At 35.6% G+C, this 21146-nt stretch overlaps 1 protein-coding gene and 1 long non-coding RNA gene across 6 annotated transcripts in view; one reads left to right on the top strand and one right to left on the bottom strand.

Moving 5' to 3' along the window:
- USP33 (ubiquitin specific peptidase 33) overlaps positions 1-21146 on the bottom strand; it is a 35529-nt gene continuing 14383 nt past the window's right edge. For 3 of the 5 annotated variants that reach the window (XM_064428544.1, XM_064428546.1, XM_064428545.1), the window contains exons 7-24: positions 21048-21117; positions 19739-19852; positions 18985-19063; positions 16507-16927; positions 15978-16118; positions 15076-15188; positions 13862-14033; positions 13655-13759; positions 13039-13072; positions 12214-12259; positions 11371-11551; positions 9986-10112; positions 8528-8697; positions 7097-7178; positions 5726-5834; positions 4230-4332; positions 3437-3505; positions 1-1181 (exon numbers count right to left, since the gene is read on the bottom strand). In XM_064428544.1, the coding sequence (XP_064284614.1) occupies positions 1024-1181; positions 3437-3505; positions 4230-4332; positions 5726-5834; positions 7097-7178; positions 8528-8697; positions 9986-10112; positions 11371-11551; positions 12214-12259; positions 13039-13072; positions 13655-13759; positions 13862-14033; positions 15076-15188; positions 15978-16118; positions 16507-16927; positions 18985-19063; positions 19739-19852; positions 21048-21117 (2294 nt within the window). In that variant the 3' untranslated portion in view covers positions 1-1023. Of the gene's footprint in view, positions 1182-3436; positions 3506-4229; positions 4333-5725; positions 5835-7096; positions 7179-8527; positions 8698-9985; positions 10113-11370; positions 11552-12213; positions 12260-13038; positions 13073-13654; positions 13760-13860; positions 14034-15075; positions 15189-15977; positions 16119-16506; positions 16928-18984; positions 19064-19738; positions 19853-21047; positions 21118-21146 lie in introns of all 5 variants that reach the window. The other 2 variants (XM_064428547.1, XM_064428548.1) reach the window with 2 other exon arrangements.
- Positions 5832-11431, top strand: LOC135305182 (uncharacterized). The gene is made up of 3 exons (XR_010366455.1): positions 5832-6073; positions 7582-7739; positions 11304-11431. It is a non-coding gene; the product is annotated as an uncharacterized LOC135305182 (long non-coding RNA).

Below are 21146 nucleotides of genomic sequence, written 5' to 3'. Positions count from 1 at the left end.
TTTGTTTGTTTTTTTATTGATCCAGTCTTGAATAATGCTGCTTATTATTTGGTAACAATATCAGGCAAAAACATGAGCAAGTGTCATTCTGCATTCCAATATGAATCATTCAATAAAGTTTTGCAATATATACATTTTATCCAGCTTCTGACATTAAAGGTCATCATGCCAATGAAACTGTTTAACAATACAGTAAAATCCTTCAAATATAAATGCTTATGAATGTAATTCAAGAGACCAGACAATTTAATTTTCTGAAATTTATATCACTCATGTCCATAGTAATTTTACATTTCACACTTCATGCTCTCAAATGTTACCCTAGAGAAGACTAAATCTTTTTGCCACATATACTATTAAAGACACTAGCCAGGTATATAGAGTTACAGAAGACTATAATAAGATGTAAAATTTAGTAGTAATAAGTTATGACATTTGCTGACTAAACCATTATCCTAATATTTAAGCCACTCAAATACAATAAGTATTTGGATGTTATATAATACCCATTTCATATACTTACAGTGCAAAGTAAGAGACAATTTTTTCCTGAGCATTTAGGAAATGAAAATCCTTTTTCTTTATCTTTGATTACAGTCCATTTAAAATATACTCCTCACATACCCACGCTTGTCAAGACTGTACAATTAAGACAGGCAAAAGTTCGTAGATATCAGAAGCCCAATCAGGAACCAGAAGAGTTACTGAACATCTCAAATTTGTCCCTGTTTTTCAAGTCTAAGGATATAATAGGATTTTGAGTTTTAGCAAAAAATTCAGAAATTACATTTTTCCCATGGACCAAACATTCCAAAATGTACAAACCACATGCCTTCCAAAACAGAGAAACAGTTGCTATTTAAACAAATTGCAATACATATTTCAACTTACTATTCTGTAGTTAATGCAATGCCCAGTGAGCTGTGCCTCCAACAGACATAAGAGAATAAAACTTTTAGGAATGTGTTTTGGGCATTTTGTAAGGAAGCTGGATTCCTTACAAGTTCATCTTTTTCTCAATAGCTACAGACCATGAGTTTCTAATTCAATCTTCTCTTCTGTTTGCAATATATCAGGTTCTACTGGAGGAACAGGTGGTCTGAGTATAATCTCTGGACCTCCACCATAGATTGACTGAAGAAAATTCCATGTTTCTTCTGATATTTGTCCAGAATCTGCACCTGAAAAAAATTTAAGATTTAATTACTATTTAGAATAATTCTTTAATGATTTATGTCCAAAAACAGATACAAAAAGGAAAAAAAAATCAAGATGATCAAGATGAAAATTTAAAACTGTAAGAATTCTGATCCAAATTTAACACCATAATTTTTATTTTTGCTTTATCTTGTACCAGCTGCCAAACCCAATTATCTATTTTGTGCTAGTTTCATACTTCTTGATTCTTACAACTACCCGCTCTAAATTACGCAGTAATTGCAGAAAACACAGGAAAATTCTACTATAAACATCTTATCTAATATCTACCAATAAAGCTGACAGCCAGTAAATCTTGGTACTCAGGAAACAATGATTCATATTATTATAACGACATGCAGGTCACGTCAATTACACAGTAAAGTTCAAGGACTCAAGATTCTTGCTTCATCAGAGAAATTAATATTGATAGTGAATAATAAAAGTATGAGAAGTACAGTGAAATTCCCAGAGACAAAGGACTATTACTAGGGTAATAACAGCTCCAGCAATGCTCCTGTAGCACTGATGGCTCAGCCTGATTTCATTCACTGTTAAAGTCCTTGCTTATGATTCCATTGCTCTGGCTAAAGGTCTGTCTCCCATCTCAAGTCAGCATCCAACAGCCATTTCTGGCTGTCCACAACTTTTTACAGTGGCAAAGACAAGATGCATCAGCACATCTCCCCTCTAGGTTTCAATACAAGGATCTGTCTGATACTGAGTGATTTCCTCACATTAACCCACAGAGAGGTCTCATTTCTGCTCTACCAGAATAAGCCTCATCTTCTTTTAGCAAATCAAAATCCTGCTTGACAGCAAGTTTCCCCCAACAGCCTTACTAGACATTATTAATTTGTCTTGTTAAGCCTTGTTTCAGCACCCTCATACTTCAAAAAAAGGAAGTCAGCACTATAAACTTCTCCTACCTCCTGTACTTCTCTGTCCTCATCACCTGCTGCAGTGGTGCCTATTGTTGTACTTTATATGTTTAGAGTTTCTAAAGGGGAAGGGTACAAAGAACTGCACATTTGTTTAGCTATGCTAACTCAACTATGCAAAGCTTCTTCTGGAAGTCATCATGCAGCTCCCATGCCAGTACTAATGATGTTATGCCTCACCTCTCCTCTTTTACCTTTAGGCTCTCAAGAATCAACTCCATCTCTGCAGGCACAGGAGTAGATTTTCACTCACTCATCCAGACTGCAGCCAGTCAGGTTAAACTGAACAGGCACAGTGAACTCAGGCACTGGATCACAGAAATGTGTAGCACTGGACCCTATTTAGGGCCATTCCCATCTCTTACAACTTAAGAGAAAAAATTTCCAGATCCTATTCATCTTTATTTCTACCCGAGCTCTAATTTGTAGCAATGTAGCTGAAAGTAAACCAACAACTGGCTAATTTGCTTCAATTTTAACTACATTTCAAATCCATTCAATTAATTAACTCATTAAAATGCACTAAGAAACTCATGAGTGCCAAAACTCATTGTTTTTAACATAAACTCTTGACATTCTACAACTGGTGAAGTTTATGGTAGGTTTATTGGTACATCCAGTGCATGCTGAGGTATTAAGCAAAATTGGGGAAAAAAATCCAGTTAAATAAATGTTAATCTTATTGATGCAGATTCTTTTTTTAGGCTGAGCTGCAATGAATTTAAAGCTTCCTAGAAAGTCTAAAGACTTCCTAAAGCAGGTCATATAAGAATGTTTTCCTCTGTATCTATGAATTCCAAATAAATGGTATCTAGCATTTAACTCTGAAGAATAATGAAGAAATCTGTATCTTTGCAAAAACTTCTCTGATGTGCAATGTACAGTATCAAATGACTTGCAGAAAAATGAGCAACAGATTTTATGTACAGTGGTTCTCTCTCTGTGAGATGTTTTTCTATTCAAATTAGGTTTCAAGATTCAAATAACTACATGCAGATATAGAACAGTCTCCCAATTTTGTCGAAAACACCCCCATCAAACCAAGTGACACAAAGCCAAAGCACACTTTCACCATTTTCAAGTTAACTCTGCACCTCCTACACTCTCAACTGCACTTGGATTAGTCTATTACATACAGTAATTCTTCATTTTAAGAATGCTTACCCAAAAATGGGCACAACATAGATGAATTAGAAACTGCCATTAATTTTATGGTAACAATAAATTTTTTTTTTTAAATCATACATTTTCCAAACTTCCAGTAAATGCATAAATCTGCAGCAATACAGGACACCTACCTTGTTTCAGCACAGCATTGCCACATTTTGTTACTGCAATCTTAGCATTATCAATGGGGCCAGGAGGATCTAGTGCAACAGAAAAATTATTAAAATCAGGAGAGCTGAAAACAAACAGCAGGTTGGAGGTTCTATTTCCAAAGGAAAGAAAAAACAGATCATTTGTTTACTGCTTGTTCTTGTACTGCTTAACAGTACATTCTAAGTTGTTAAAAGCTAATCACATTTTAATTAAGAGCAAGTTTGCAAAAGCATTCCTGATTACAGTTAAGTCTTCAAGCACATAAAACACAAATTAATCCTAATTCTTACCCGTACCAAAGCTGTCCTAGAGCAGACTCTGACAATACTGTAGAACATTTATCAGTTTCCATTTTAAAACTTTAGAGGCATCTGAAGTTGGCTAAACTGACATTAGTACAGTTGTTACTGAGCTATCTGAGATGTGACAAGGTCACCTTTCCTCCAGAAGCTGCAGCATCATCTATCAGTTTCCATAACAAAATCCATCCCCCCCTTGTACTTAGATCCAATTTTCCTGCTGTCACTAACAGCAAACATCCTGCAAACAGGCAACATTCTTTCCACCACTATCCCATTATCCCAATGCTGTGAATCATTTTACTATGTTCTGTTACCTGGATGTATTTGTAACCTACAAAACCTGTATCTTAGATGTTTTAGAGCTTTCGTTGCCTTTGCTATCTGTCCTTCCTACAGTTTTCTACCAAAGCAGAAACAAACAACAATACAACAAAAGATTACCTATATTTTGAAATGGGGCACAACTTACCACTGTCTTTACCCTTTACAAAGCCTTCCCATTCTCTGAACCAGTGCATGCTGATGCAGTAAAACGTTGATGGAGATTCTTCTTCTTGGAATGCTCTATTAAGCTACAAGGAAAAAAAAAAGTGGGTTTTTTTGCCCTTTCATTTCTTTAAACTACTGAATTCTTTGAACTGTACTAACACCATATGATTACACTGTAACAGAACATTTTAAAGAATCACTGACCATAAAAACAGTAAACACCTGGTGAACACCCAAGATGAGATTCTGATGCAGTGATAGCCTTCACATCAAAAGCTGATTTACTATTTAGTTGAGAAATTACTTTTATTTCCTCAAAACAGCAACAAGTACTTCTTAAGCACAAGTGCTTACTCATCAAACACTAATAGATAATTACTGTGAAGGCTGAACTTTCAAGTAGCAAAAGAAGCAGAGATCTTATTTTTGTAAAATAAAACAGTGTTTTGAAAAATTTTCTCTATAATTTTATGGGAAGTTCTTTGTGTGAACTCTATCTTCATCTGTGTTTGTTTTCCCTCAAGTATTTTGAGCAGATGGCAGTACAATTCCAAGCAAGGCACAGTGAACATTGGGACTCTTCATGACTTACGGATCTTTTTACAATGTTATGAAGAAACAAGCACAAAGTCACTTAAACCTTTAAACCATTATCTTTCTAGCTCTGTAATAACACAGCTACACTTCCCCTTTGAAGTCATAAACCTAAAGCATCAACACAACTTCTTAAGGTTTCATATAAACTAAATGTTGTAATCATTCCCTAAAGCCATTTTTATAGAGAACAATAGAGTTTTCTGTGTACTAGCCAGTAACAATACTTGCACAACAGTGCACATTTAACACTGCTTTTACTGGGAAGATACTGACTGCTAAAGCAAATGGGGTTGACTCAATGTCATTAATAATAATTTCTATCCCATGGTAATCCAGAGTAATAAAAATTCCAAAAATTTTAGAAAAACAAGAAAAAGCTGATAATCTCTGAATTGTGACTAAAGGACAAACAGAACTGAAAAAACAGAGTCAACTCTATTTTTCTTCCTTTCATGAGTTGAGATAACAGAAATGGAACTACAATGTCTCTGCACTTAATTTCACTGAAAACTTCAAAACACATTTTTGGTTTAAGAACATCAAAATCATTATCACTAGTTATTTTACCATTCAGATTCAAGCACAATCCTCTAACCAGGGAAAATACAGTAGCTCTTTGATACTAATTTTACAGATCCATTACAATACTAACATATTTACTTCACACTGAATTAATTATGTTTATGTTTCTAATGCCTTTTTTTTTCAAAATTAGAACTAATGATTATAGGAGAGATGGGGTGGTATATAGGTATAGAGATATTTAATAAAGTCCATTTGTTACGGGAATCCCTTGTGCAATTCCAGTAATCCCTTGGGTCTAGTCATGAATGTCAGGTGTTGGCCAGTAGCAGAACAGATAAGTGTTTACTTTTTTACCCGTATAAACATTTCCAATTCATTTTTCCTTCTTTTTTCAATTCTTTCAGACTCTATTTGGCAGGTGTGACAAACATACAGATGGTTAACAGCTGGTCCTCCTCCGTATCTGCAGTAAAAGTAAAAAACCCCAAACAATCAGCCTTGTGGAAAACATCATGTAAGAAGATCAGTATGAACAGAAGGCTGACACATGCCAGTCACAGTGATCCCAAAAAGCCATAGTTTATTTTCTGTGTAATATTCTGTTCTCCATCCTAAGACCATCTTGCAAGTTCTCACTGCCTCATGCCAGTACAAACCATCTCAAACTCAGCTGCATCACAGACTTCAGAAGGAGTTGCTATGGTGAGAACATGTCAGTGAGCAAGTATCACTCTATATACACCAGGTGTGATTTTACCAAAGGCCTTTAAGAAACAGCCTATGGAAATTCCAGCCAGTTCTGTCTTAAACATGCTCCTCCATCCCACCATCAGCTTTGCTACCTCCCTGACCCCAGCCTCTAAACTTATTTTGTTTTGTTCTTATTAGGTTACTCTTGACTCTTCCCTCAGGCTTTTCTTGTGTGAAATTATATCCATGGTTGTCTGCAGGGGCACTGCTCCTGAGAAGGTTATTTTTGCATACAGAAAATGAATAATGGAAGAAAAATCCAGTACATATAGGAAAAGAGAAATAAACTGCAAATACCATTGTTTTTATTTTTCACTTGTGTGCACCAAAACTTTAAAACATCAATAAAAACCTCCCCAAAACCTTAGATGTATTGTTCAGGTGGCAGGAAATTAACAGCTAAAAATATTAATGCGAGTGCAATACAGAGTGTTGAAAGCCATCAGCAAAGCTCTTCTGCAGCTTTTTGTTACTTTAGAATAAGGCATAGCTTGTAAGAATTCCTCCTTTGTAAGCAAGCACTCAAACCTGACTGACATTAAAGTGTGGGGCAGTAATACAGAACACTCAGATATAAGTTATTTTGAAGCAGTACTGGCAGCTGAGGCTATGGATTCAAAGCCAACATAAAAGAAAAGCTGTCTCCAGCCAACAAGAGAACAGGAAGCTGATACAGAGAGCTCTTTCAAAAACCTCTGCAAAGCGTACTTTTGCTGACCTACTTTGTGTTATTTCATACATACCATACATGTTTATTGCTTTAATATTGAAGTACTACCCCAGTAACACACTACTCTATGCAGTCTTTTACTTTGTGTAAGGAAATTATATAAATTGGCTGCTTGCAGCCCCTTCACTCAGCTGGGTGCCCAGAGGGCTGTCCTTTTCCTGAGCCACTAATTCTGAAGTCTGATGTTGCTGCTTGGCTGTCAAATCGTATCACTGGATTTTTTCCAATTACAGTTCCAAACGTACCTGCTATACAGATTGTCCCATATATTTTGAGGTAGCATTACAACAAGGTCCTCTATGAAGTTAGCTTTGTGTGGAGGAACACCTGCAGAAGGAACAAAAACAAACAAACCCCCAAACAATGAAAAACCACTTGTGGATTTTAGTGAGGGGAGGAGACTATGTTAGAAGTCCATAAATAAATAAAAAGTAGAATCTTTCAATGAATTTAGAGAAATTACATGAAATAAGTTTTACCTAGACATATTCTATCACTGTATTTAGAGACACCACTGATTTTAGTCTTCTATGAGGCTGAAAAGCTTATAAAAAGCAGAAGCAAACCAACTATACAAATGGCTAAAATTAAAGGGCTAGAATCCATTTTACATAATGAGTTCAGAAAGCTTCTTAAGGTATACAGTTAAAATGTCAGGATGATTAAATATCTTGATTATGCATGTAAACACTAACAAACTGTCTATTTAAAATTCACTTATTTGCTGCAGACCTTTTGGAATTACTTCAAACAGCATGAATACTTGAGAGCAGAGAAATTTTGAGGAAGGCAGAAATGGAGGGGCTTGCAGAATTAGCAGTGTTGAGTTGAAGCACATGGTCAACAACAGTGGACTATGCAGGAATTCTTTGGAACAGAGAAAATCAGGTACTTGGGCACTTGTACATGAAGAATAATCTACTGCAGTCCTGCAGAGGGAAAGCCAAAGGGCTCACAGGTACTCTGCAGATGGCTACAGGGACACAATCGTCCTGTGTTAAAATTTTGGTTCAACAGCAGGGGCAGCACCTCCATCTTCCAATCTATTTCTATTGTATTTTTATTAGAAAACAGGTAATACATGGTAATGAGTTCTTGGAATGTTAGCACTCAAATATGGGTATTTCCCCAAATGTGTTTTGCTTACTGCAATGTTCTTTTTTTTTTTTTTTTAACATTAGCACAAGGTAAAACTTTTACGTTCCTGTGCAAAATACACATAATTGCTACTTGATTTTCATACTGCTATGCACTGGATACTCTGCATCAGATCAATTTCTTCCAAAGCAGTTTTCAAACCTTCTCACTGCTTATAGCCCCAATCTGAGAGAATAATTTCAATTTTCAGATTAAAATATTAAGGATGATAATATAGTGACAGGATTTTTTAAAATGTGAATATATATGTTTAAGAAGCAAGCAGATAAGAGGAACTGTTCCTCTTTAAGAATCAAGAAAGTTTATAAACAAAATCAAATGTGCAAAGAAAAAAAATAGGACAACTTCACACAGTATAACTTCTACTTAGAATTTACTTTGAAGTTATAATTTACCAAAGAAGTTATAAGATGAACTTAGTATAGTCAAATTTCTTTAATTAAAACTAGTATACACCACTGTTGTAGCTAGAAGTTGACAAATTGTGATGAAATGATGATTCACAGTTACAGTCTCACCTCCATGCATACAGAGAAAGTCATTATTTGAAATTGGTCCCGGCTCTGCAAAAGTCTTGAATTTATTTAACCACTGCCTGGAAACATAGAACTGCAGGAGACTGGGTTCCATCATGTTCAGCAGCCCTGATATCCTCCGCCTCTCTCTCTGTGCTTCTTCACTGCTCTTTCTATTACAGAAACAGAAATCATTAAACAAATACAGAGCCTTGTGTACAGTGCAGATAACATACTTTGTGAAAAGAAAACTCTGCCTGTAAGTAAATTACCTGGGCCTTGTCTGTACCTCCCAGTTTGCACAGCCTAAGACAGCAAACAGCTGGGCTGCAAGACAGAAGCCAACCGTGCTGCAGCACCCAAGGGCTGAGCCCATCTGCTCAGTTCCTCTCTGCAGTGTTTGAGATAAAGCTTTGCAAGCTGCACTCCTGGCCAGGTGTTCCTTCCTTACCTTCATAAGCAGGGTTACACAGTAAGCAGATCAGGAAATTCCCTTACTTTTCCTGTTTCCTCCTACTTTTCTCACTGTAAACTGGAATTAACTCTGCTCTCCCATTTACTGATAGAATAAAATCTCCCTTCTCCAAGCCAGTAGTAGTCTTTTGTGGATATATTCTTTTTTAAACACATATTTTATTAATGCTATTTTTTTCTTATTTATTTGAATATGTTAACCCACAATAAAAGATTTAGTGTTCTTTCTTGACAATACAGCACGACTTCCAAATTCCTTTTAAAAGGCCCACTAAGTGAGAGTCACGGGCTCCACTTGAACAGTGGCAGGTGGGAATGAAAGTTCAAACATTCTCAGAACACATCTCGCTTTTTATGCAACTCTGACACAATGTATTTTGCGGCTAACTTTTAATGGAAATTTGATCTTCGTACCAGAAATTTAAAATCTGAACATTGAGTTACTTTTATTATCTCAATCACCAAAGTTCCCTAGACTGAAGATGTTATTAACATCAGTTCTCACCTTTCATTTAAATTCTTAGAAAGAGAATAGCCTATAAATAGCATTAAATTAAATGTATAATTCAATGGATTAAATTACAACATAGTAAAACCTATGTTATCCTACATCTCATCCATCTGATAAAGACTTCTGACAATTCCAGTTAGAGCTCTCACAGTTAAAAACATTGTGTGCAAAATCTCCCTGTGTGCAGAATTCCCTTCCTCTAATTGAAAATAAAGTGGCTAGCTCTTAATTGATGCTTAAACTTCTCTTACTATGCAGATTTCATTTTAATTTTAACATAAACACTTTAGCACTGACAGAGCAAGTTTAAGGACATAACTGAAGGACTTTTCTCCAGCATAGGCTTTTCTCATTTGTTAAATTCTTCCATTATAATTCTCATGGGGCAGCCAATTCAGGAAGCTGCCCAATGGCTTAAAAGTTATTTACATACATGACTCATAGGGGTATGATTGTACTTTTGATGTCTTTCTTACCTGTAGAAGAGAACATAAGCTTCTGCATTTTGTACTGTGGATTCGGATACTTCTGTGACACTCTGGTCATCAAATTCATACCACAAGTTATTTAAATTGTTGCGACAATAAGCTATATAATGTCCACCTAGGGTGCAGGAAGCAAGAGTTATCAAAGAGTGTCTAGAGCTGCCATTTTACTCTGTAACACATGAAAAGGAACTAAGTCATAAAAAAACCCCCAAGTCTTAAATGGGAGAAAGAATCTTCAGCAGATGACTTTGAAATTAACTCCTGTCAAACTCAACATCAGCTTTTTTATTTAAGTTTCTATTAGCCAGTGGTGAATTGAACAATACTTTCAGCACATTCCTGCACTCCTCAAGCAGCATGCTGTTTAATACACTCCTGAAACAGGACATTCAGAGAAAGATTTTCTGAACAATTTACCCTTGTCACTTCCCACAACAAACTCTTTTCAAATCTTTGTATGCTTTGTAATAGAAAGTAGCACAGATATGAAACATCTACATGAGATTACAACCATAACTAACTGACTTTGACATAGTTTCAAAGACTATTCAGAATATATTTTAAATTGTTACTATTTTTAAATACATATATAACTGCATATATAAGTAAATAATCAAATATCTGCTAAACTGATTATGTGAAACATGATTTAACAGGGACTAAATAGAAGTTGAAAACCTAGCCAGTAAAACCAAAAAAAAAAAAGGAAAAAAATTTCAAACAATGGATACTTTAAGTCTGAGAAGTATGAGGGGGTAACTTCTGTAAAAATATATATAATTTCTGTCTTAAACGTTTTCTTTCTCCTATTTTCCAAATATTATAAGTACTGAAATCATCTAGGCAGAAATAACCTCAACATATAGCAATAAGGTGTTTATTCAGCTACTCATTACCCACAAATAGAAGTCACCACCTGTTTTGGGGTTAAATGGCAGTAATCATCCAAAAGAACATATTTTTTAAAACTGACTGGTATCTTTGTGATGATTTGTAAAAGTTTCCAAATATTAAGCCATACAAAGCATTGACATGAACAACAGCTGTGTAGAGCAGTTGATCAACTGGTCACCTACTGGCAACATTATTTGTACATTTATCATGTTCAATAGTTTTCTTATTTAATATTCCTGGACCTGTTAAATTTTTTCCACCTTCAATTTTATTTAGGTACACCATTTAATTTCAAAGATGTGCCAACTCTTTCAGAGCAAGCCTTAAATCTTATGGATCTAGGTAAAAATCACAGCATTCATCTTCCACATTCTAATTACCACTGTTTATCTATTTACCCATCCGTACATAGTTATCATCCTTGAAGAAGAGTGCTGATGTACCAACTGCAAAGATAAAACAATCAAGCTCATACTCACTGCTGGCAGTTCCATGGTGGCAGATGACAGACAGGAGATCGTAAGTCACGATTTGAGCTGGACTGTCCTTTGCAAGGAAAGGCTGAAGGTCAAGGCCTTCCAAGGGAAAAGACACATGGGTCCCAATTTTTGTGGAAAACATGAGTTCATGTCTAAATCTTTTGAGATGAATGCACAGGATCTGTAAGGAGGATTGAGAGATTCAGTCAAGAACTATACATGCTATTTGATAGTAAATACCTAAACTGTGTGCACCATCGTTTCTTTTTATAATCCCCACAAGAATAGCTTTCCCTATGACCTCAATCACATTCATAAGCTCTGTGTTTTAATCAGCTGTGGCTACAAACATTGATCCAGCACTGAAAAATGTACCTTTCCTCTTTCTCAATGCACATATTGCACAGTCTTGTAATGAGGGACACTAATTCCTCCTGATTATTGCAGATAATACATGCTTTGAAGTGCAAGACTGGATTACTTTCTAAATATAAAGTTACAAATGTTATTGCAGAAAAGCTTTCCAGTCTGGCTGTGCTGTTTAGTTCTGTGACCTACAGTATAAACAGTAGTATATTTACTAACACAGAATAAAAATATTGTTACTGCCTGCAGACCAACAATAATAACAGGAAAATCCCATTCCTGTACTTCTATGTATGAGATTCATTTGCTTTCAGAGTGACCAACCACCTTGTTCACATTCTTAAACGAATGCCAATATGAAGATATACTTTCATCACACAGCATTATAAACACAATTTACTCCATGCAACCCATTTACTCTTACCACATTCCTAATCATGCAGAAAGAGTGCTTTAAAGTGCATATTGTAACAGTACCTCAGGAAATTTTTGGACTTTGCAGAATTTCACTCCATTTCTTAACCTAAGCAAAGGAAAAACCAAACCAAAACAACCAATAATTAATTCTGAAAAGGTTTTACTTTATTGTACTAGATCAGCAAAAGCCTAAGCTGAACATTGCATGAGTAAACCCAAAATATTTCTGGAATGTAGACTAGACATGGAGTAGCCAAAATGATACAAACAACGATGGTTCATAAGACAAGACAATCTGCACTGCTGAAAAATTCAAAACAGCAAGTACAATCAAGTCCCAACTAGCTAACAGTTTCTCTTAACATAGAGGAAAAAACTTGAGGCTTCATGAAAGCTGTTTATCCAGCAAAAGACAAAAAAATTAACTAAGTTTACTTCTAATAAATTATCTACAGCACATACAAGGAGTAACACTCCTGTACCATAAAGGGCTTCAAGCAGTCTTCAGACCACTTCTGTTTCCTGGTTCTTTAGTATTTAAAGCCATAGTTTATTTATTTAACACACCTTAGTGACCTACTGCACATCAAGGGAAAGCTGCTAGTATTAGAGAGGGCTAAGAGGTTTTATTTTGTCAAACAAAACCAATTTACATCTAAATTGGAAGGGTAAGAGAAAGAATTAAGTAGATGTGGTAGGGTCAATTGGTGCTTCCTCGGGAAGTATTCCTTGGGAATACTGAATTTCTGACAGTCAGAACACAGGGTCATATCAAAAGATTAACAGTATTGGGACATACCCAACACAAATAAATGTCTCTTGACTAACAGAAACAGTAAAACCTCAAATTAAGACAAAGTAAAACAAAAGTAAAAGCCAGCTTACTTTTTACACCTTCCACAGCTGTACATGTTATCACCTGCAAACATCAGGGAGAAGAAAACCAGCCATCATTCTCTAAATCCAAACAGTTATCCTTCAAGTGTGTATATTTGATAGAAAAAAGTTTCAAGGGAATTTATCTTTAGGTTGTATTCAATATTTAACAGTCATAATAGTGTTGACATGGCAACTACAGGAGAGGTTCTTAGGTTTTATGTCTTCAACTATGAAGCAGTACAGTATAATCTGAAGAGATGATGCTATATAATTTAAAAGGGAAATAATTTACTATGTCCAAATTGAGGTTATGAGAATGAATATTAATATAGTGGGTTTGAAATTTTTATGAGCCTTCAGTTGATACAATTTCACTAAACCAAATTCAGACTGACTTGACATTTCTAAACCAGCTTTCATAGGCATTTATCTCAAATACTCAGTCGAATGAGAAGCTTACCTTTCTGAAATGAATGATCCCAAATGAACAAGGACTGACTGTATTACACCTTAACAGGTGGCCTCTGCTTAACTGCATTAAGCTAAGAAGATATTAATCATCTCATTGTGACAGGAGGGAAAAAAACACAGAAGAAACATGTTCAGGTAATTAACCTCTTACCCTTAAGCTCATCTCTGGCGAAAAAGGCAGCAAGACAATCTTGTAAGGTTACAACTGGACCCCAAAACCAGCTAGGAACACATGAGACAACAAACCTGAAACATCATTGACAGAAAAGAAAGAAAACCAACAAATGTTCTGCCAGAAGAGCAGAAACTAGAATTTCAAAATAGATCATTGAATCAAACAAGGTTAATATTATTTACCTTTTGAAGTATTCCATAAAAAAGGCTATCCATCCCTGGGGGGCATATGCTTCTCCACATGACCCTGCCTTGACTAGAGACGTCTGATGACTTGCAGAATGGAGTTTAGCAAGATCTTCCTTACCGGGAATAGGCAAGGACAGATCCTGAAAGGTCTCCAGTGTTACAGACAGCTAAGGAAGAAAATAAATGAAACACAGTGGAGTTAAGCTTCAAGAGGAATGGTAATTAAACTGAATTCTGTGAAGTTCACTAGTAACTACCAAGTCACCACATAACTGAAAATTCCACTAGGTAGGAAATTATTATAAAAAAGTACATTAAAAATAATTAATTTTCTAAAAAAGAGGAACCAAAAATATCATTTTAGAATGAACTTGCACATTGTTATCACTGAAATATTTTTTTAGGTCATTATTATTTTTCTTCATATCAGTCATACAAAGCACTATGATTTTCGCCTCAGGCTGTGTTACACAAAATAGTTTCAGACAGCTTCAAGTCCATTGTTTCTACAATATTTTACTCTGACATTATATTGACCTGATGTAACTGGACTCACTGCAAGGGAGACCCATCTGTGCATTTTGTTGTTCCTGTGCTTCATTTAGTGATCACACAGTCACAGAATCAAACATCAAACACATTTTAGAAATTTCTTTTGTTTTTTGAACTTGTTCACCAGATTATCCTGGGGACAACTTCAGAAAGCAGACAATGATTCATATCATTGCAAAAGTTTATGTCTTTACTTAGATTTTTTGAAAGACCTTATTTTGTTAGTCTCTGATCTATCCGATTAGTTACAGTTACAGCATTATATGAGATCACTGTCTTATCTTTTCTTTGAAATATTAGGTACCTGAGAACTTAGGACAGTTAGCATGTATGCATTAGGATATTCAGAGCATTATTAAAAACTAATGAGACATAAATAAAGTTGAAGAGCAAGCTTATTTCTTCATCCTCACTGTAAACCAATTCTCAAAATGTTTATTTTTCAGCTCTGAGTAAAAATTCAACTCAATGAATGCAAGCTATTCTAAACACAAAGTGCTGGTAGTAGCCATTATTACAATTTGAGAGAACGAGTGTGAAACACCGCAACCTTCTGAGGAAATCTGCCACAAAAGAATATAAAGTCACCAGGGAATGACTCTATTCATAAAGCAGTAAGAAAAGAATATATTAAAAGCCAGAAGTTGCTCTTCTTACCCGATCACAGGTCAAGCACTGGACTGAACTTATTATAGTCCCATCAAATATATCAGAGATAACACTCCTGTACTTCTTGCGCTTCTTCCTTTTTGGCGACGATACCGTTGAAACTATAAAATGACAAAAGTAAAATACTGCAGTAAGGCAAAGTACAGTGGATTCTGATTACACTTCAGCTTTGTGTAATACAATTAGAAGTCTCATGTTCAGAGTTAAATTATGAGCCAAGCCCTGTTTTCTATTTACTAAATATTTCTTAGGAATTACAAGATCACAAATTATATATTGTTCCTTGTGTCCTAAAGCAGCACTGTCTTATACAGAAAGGCAGTAAAAGTCTAAATATTCCAGATGCTCATAAATGCATCCTGCTGCAGTGCCAAAAGAAATATTCAGCACTGCAGAGAAATTAACAACCATGAAGAAGCCAGCATTTACAGGTTTATCTACAGTACAATTACACATGACTCCTTAAACTTTAATTTACTAAATTGGTGATTTACTGAACTTCTGCTGAAGAACCAATGAACTTATTCCCTGGAGAGCATTACATTTGGGGATACTAACTTCTCATTCTTTTCTCTTCTCTCCAAACTCATGCAATTGAGAAAATTGTCTAAAAATAACATTCTGCCTTCCTAAAATGGAGGCAAATACTATTCATGCTTCAAAAGAATCAGAAGATTAGATAAATACAGGGAATAACCTTGCACGTCCAGCTTACATAACACTCCCTCCTCCCCATCAGAAACAGGGCTAAAACCCCCTTAGAACAATCCTGCATTGTTACACAAGACATAAGAAAACTAATTGTATTACATAATTCTAATTGTATTATACAATAAAAACTATAATATGGAGTAATTCAGTACCAGGAAGGAGAAAATAAAGAGCTCTACCTTTTTTGTGGACTTGTGCCAGTGAAGAGCACGATGGGAATGATTTTGGAGGGCTGTTTGATAAGCGTGTGTTCATCCCTTCAACTGAGGATGGTGTTTGGGCTGCAGACACGTCATTCATGTGAACGTCATTGATGTATTCTGCAATTCAGAGTTGCACAAATTCTGTGCAAAAAATTACTGCAGAATGAACAGACACAGTGGCCGTGTAACTTATTTAACCATACTGTCAGGCCACTGGGCATTTAGGCATGTAGCACCACTTCAGTTCCTTTTAAGTTAAGAACAAAAAAACCCACTCTTCTGGTTATCTGAAACCTTACCCAGCACAAACAGTTAGCTTGCCAAGGGAATTAAATCAAATTCAGAAGACCTAAACTGAAAAAATTAACTAAGTCGGGACATGGTTTACAAGTAAAACCACCTACTCTATTTGACCTATACTTCTACTATATTCTACAACTCCTGCTCCCACAGATATTCTGGCTAAGATTTTGACTATTTCAATTGCATTTCAGCAATGCATTACCTGAGAATCTGCTGTGTATCTGTACTTTGACAGTTCCTTGGTTATTTAAAAATTCAGTGGTCTCTGAAGCAGTGTTTGTGTCTTTTTCCAAGTCTTCCATAGAATTTGCTCGTTTAAGTTTATTGCTTGATATTTTTTCTTTCTGCCAGTCTTTAGATGTGACTGAATTGTTATCATCATCCTGAATTAACATGGTTGTTTCTGCAGGATCCTCCAAGACAGGTTTGAAAATTGTGTCATTTTCTGTTTTCTCACAGTTACCACAGGATTCACAGGGCTGAAAGCTTAAGTCTGACTGGCTCTTATCTTCTTCCATACTCTCTTCAACACTCATAGGCTGGGCATCTTCCAGTTCTACAACTGGTTCTTTAAGTTCCTCATGAAGCAAATCCATTAGACAACGCAAAAATTCTTGTGCATCCTAGGATTTTAAACAAGTTTTACCATATTACTTTATTTTATCTGGAAGATATTCATATCAGAAAAGATACAGATAACTAAAATGAAAGCTGGCTGTTAATGAAGAACAAAAAGTTCCTTTGTCCCAGATCTAATGTTCAAAACCATTTTCATTTCCAGACTATGTATGTTTCCTGCATACATTTCTTGCATGTCACAAGTAATCTTATCATACAAGTTTCCTCCAAAACACTCAAATTCCCAAAATAAATTACTTTAACAACACCAGCAAAAATGCTGCCATAGCTTACTGGAACAATAAATGTAACTTAAACAAGTACCAGCAATGTGGTCAGACCCCAGCTCTGCTTGGAGTGGAGCATTTTAGAGACAAAATGCACCATTAAAATCAACCAGAGCCTTGCTTTCACTGGGTATGAAGTAAAATTACTATGATGTTACTTAGCCTGTCTTTCCAATGCATCACACTGCCAAAAATACTACAATTCTTCTAAAGCCCCAATAAGATTTCCCAAATGTGTTCCCACAAAGAGCTGTAATACTAAAGTCTAATTTGTGTTTGGAAACATCCTAAAAGCCACCAAATTTCATCAATCACTGCAGCTGCCTGGTCCTTGGCAACAGAAAGTATCCAATAAAGCAGGTATGTGAAAAAACAAAAGCCTCTTGTTGGCAACTACTACTGCTTTTATTTTCTTCTGTTTTCCTTTTTGTATTTTGGTTGTTCATAACAGTAATTTTTGCTGCTCAAGATTCCCATCTATCACAGCAATTACCTATTAAGCTCAAAACTGCTGACCACAAAACATTTCTTTTCTTAAAAATAGCAACTTACGGAACTGAGTTTGGATTTGGGTAATGAAAAAAAACCCAGTATGCCTACGTGCTGGCAATCCTCTTACAAAAAACCCCAAAATTAACAAAAACATCAAGACACCGATTAAGAGATAAACATTCTTCATTGACCAATATAATTTTCTCCCTGAAGATTGTATGTGGCTGCCCAACTTGCCCTAGGAGAGTGCTGGCTATGAAAGCCCTGCTGTGTTTTAATTGTTGCCATGAAACCTGCTTAACATACAACTGAACTATGATCCAGGCCTAACCTAATAAGGTTTTCATTAAGTGTTGCTCTGCGTGGAAAAAGATGTTTTCATCAGCATTCAAAGCTGCAAGAATTAAGTTTCCATACAGTTTCTTTTTGGTTATCAAGGTTGAATTTCTGCTTTTTCAGAAATCTAGGTGGCACTTCAGAAATTCATGAGATTACGGAACATTAAGCTTAGTATTTAAACATTGACTTTACAGCTACAAGGAGCAACTGAACATTAAAATGCGTGTCCAAATCCTTCACAAATATGAAACATAATGGAACCAGCAAAATTCCTATTAATAAATGCAGATTCCCAAAGATACTAGTAAGGTTCTCTAATTACAGGGTTTATATTTTTCACCTAGTCCTAAAGCTTTCAATGAAGTGCTCCACACTGCATGAATGCACTAAGATATTGTATAAAGCAGCAACTGAAGCAAGTGAGCTGATATTTGCTATATAATGATCCCTGCCTATTGATCAAGCTACCAACCTGTGGTTCCCATAACACACAAATGCTGGCAGGCTTTTTTCCAAGACACTAAATGGAAACTGCATACTGCGTATTTTTTTAAACAACAATGATAGACATATATTAAAAATCTGGGTTTTTTTTTTTATTTTTTAACATCTTTATTTTGTTTTCTGGGACTGCTCAAACATTAGCAGCATTATTTCAAGCCAAGGGAGAAATTACGACTTAAATTCTCCTGAAAGAAAAGGAGTTACTGTACATTGAAGGCCTTTCGAGAATATGATATAAATAAATATAAAACACTACTTAACTACTAATTATTCCATTTCAGATGATCTGATCTACATTCAAGTCATATTAATTAAGGTTTATGTTGCATTTGCTTTAAACAAATATAGGAAGTAAGGTATCTCAAGCATTAGATTTCTAATTAAGAGATAAGTTGAGGGCTTAGGCAGATTTAAAAGACAGATTTAAAAGAAAGTTTTACCTGTTGAGAGTAGCCTCGAAACATTGGATTAACAGTTTTAATTCCTTGAAATAAACCAGTAGGAACAACAGATCCAGGCCTAAAAAAGAAGTTTTGAATATATAAACACTGAAAAAGAAAGCATTTAAATGGATTTTATCTTTACTGGGATCATACCATTACCTCAACTGAACACCAGTAATATTAATCTTAACATAATACTGGCATTGACTCATTGAATTATTAATTACATTATTTTTAAAAACATGTCACCCAACTGAAACAGCAACTGTATCAGGCCTCTTATGGCACATTTCTTGTCAGACAATCGGATGACAGATCAGACATACTCTTGGCTCTGTGCACAATTACTATTTCTTTACCTTGGTATTTATATTTTGAAGTATTTTCTTAGCTAGATATTACACAAATTCCATATAAGGAAATAAAGAGAAATTGATAAAACACTGATATGGAACAAAGGACACAGAGAGGATAAAGTAGCTAAATATTTTAGATGTATTTCTGGCAAATATAAGCATTTTTAAGAGCTTAATGCTTGTAATCTAACCTATTTCTTGTCCTATCTTTGGTATGTATGAAAAAGAGCAGGTTATAAGGAATGCTTAAGCCCTGCAAGTCAGTCATTCCTTCCCAATTTTTTTAAGAGGAATTCTGTGAACACATAAAAATTAGAAACCTAGGGCAGATTAATGCATCCTTCATTACTCTGGAATGTATTTATTACCATTTCATCACCAAAATGATTTAATACCTGCTTTTGTGCCAGAGTTCTGTCATCAGCTTGAGGTAACTTTTACAAATTGCAGGTTTCTTATCTGTTCGGGCTAAGCCCCCGCAGTCAAGAAAAAAGTGTGTCAAAGGTGGGCTAAATAAAAAGAAGAAAACAGTAATCTTTTCAGGATGTTAAAATACAAGAGGAAATCTGCATTTCAAACAGGATTATATCATAAGTTACGCTATTCTATAACTGAACAATTCCACTTCCTACGTTCTTAAATGCTGCAACCAAACCTTTCCTGGTAGGACAACTTCAGCTGCTCCTCAAATGTGCTCTGACATTTCTCAAAGCTCCAAAATTGTCAAATGGGATTCAAATTCAAGGCAATTCCTACAAGCTGTCACAGAAGTGCACATGTACCACTCCAGCAACACTCACCACGAGGCCTAGTCCATAAATATCATCCCAAACAAATCTTTTCTCTAGAATCCAACAGTGCCACAAGATGTGTGTAGACAAATAATTTGTACTTAAATGATTCTTTCATGCAGTGTTTACTTCATGCAGCGTTGCCACCTCACATCCTCTCTCCTCTCCTTTGTGAGGTCACAGCCCTCATATATGTTGGACCCATTTCTCTCCAAGAAAGGCGACATCCCAGAATAAATACTTCCAAAATTCGGCATTCCTCAACAGAGTATTTTCCTCATGGTGTCTTTTCCACTTTGTCTTCTAGAAAGACCTGCCTCAGTTCTCCTCATCCAAGAGCCTCAACGAGGCCCTTAGCCCTGCCTGCTCTCAGCCTGGGGCTCACAGTGACCCCGTGTGACACCTGCTCAGGACCTGCCACCGCCCTGCCACTCCTGCTGCAGGAAGCTTTCCTGATGGGATACTGTCCCTATCTCTTCCACTGCTGTAGACTTCTCCTTCATGAACCTGTCTAGAATTCCCATGGATGACAAGGGATTTTGCACTCCATCATTGCTACCATGACTTAGCACAGAATGCTTCAGATACATTGTTTGTAACAACTGAATTCTGATCCCAATATCTCTTTTCTTGAATTAAAAGTTTATTCTTATGCATTTCCTTTGCTTTTTCCAGATTTACTTCTAATCTCTATATATTCTGCATATATTCGTATTTAGGAGGCATTAGAATGAAATAGGGAAGAAGCTGAATGGCCCATATACCACAATAAATTGTTTGCAGAATACAACACAGATTCAACAAATGTATGTCCTCCTCCATGGTAATGCATGTCTCCAAACCCCATAAGTCCATCTGGAAAAAATGCATGCACCAGCAAATATAAAATTGCATTAACTATCATTTTCCTTACCAGTTGGAAAGAGCTTGTAAAGCTGCATTCATGTAACAAGTGTTTCCAATATTTTTTAATCCTGTTAGACCTAGAAAATAGAATGAATAAAAGTCTGTT

This window comes from Passer domesticus, chromosome 7 (assembly GCF_036417665.1).
Source record: "Passer domesticus isolate bPasDom1 chromosome 7, bPasDom1.hap1, whole genome shotgun sequence".
NCBI classification, from domain to species: domain Eukaryota; kingdom Metazoa; phylum Chordata; class Aves; order Passeriformes; family Passeridae; genus Passer; species Passer domesticus.
Note: the sequence above shows the minus strand (reverse complement) of the source record. Positions and strands in the feature narration are given on the sequence as shown.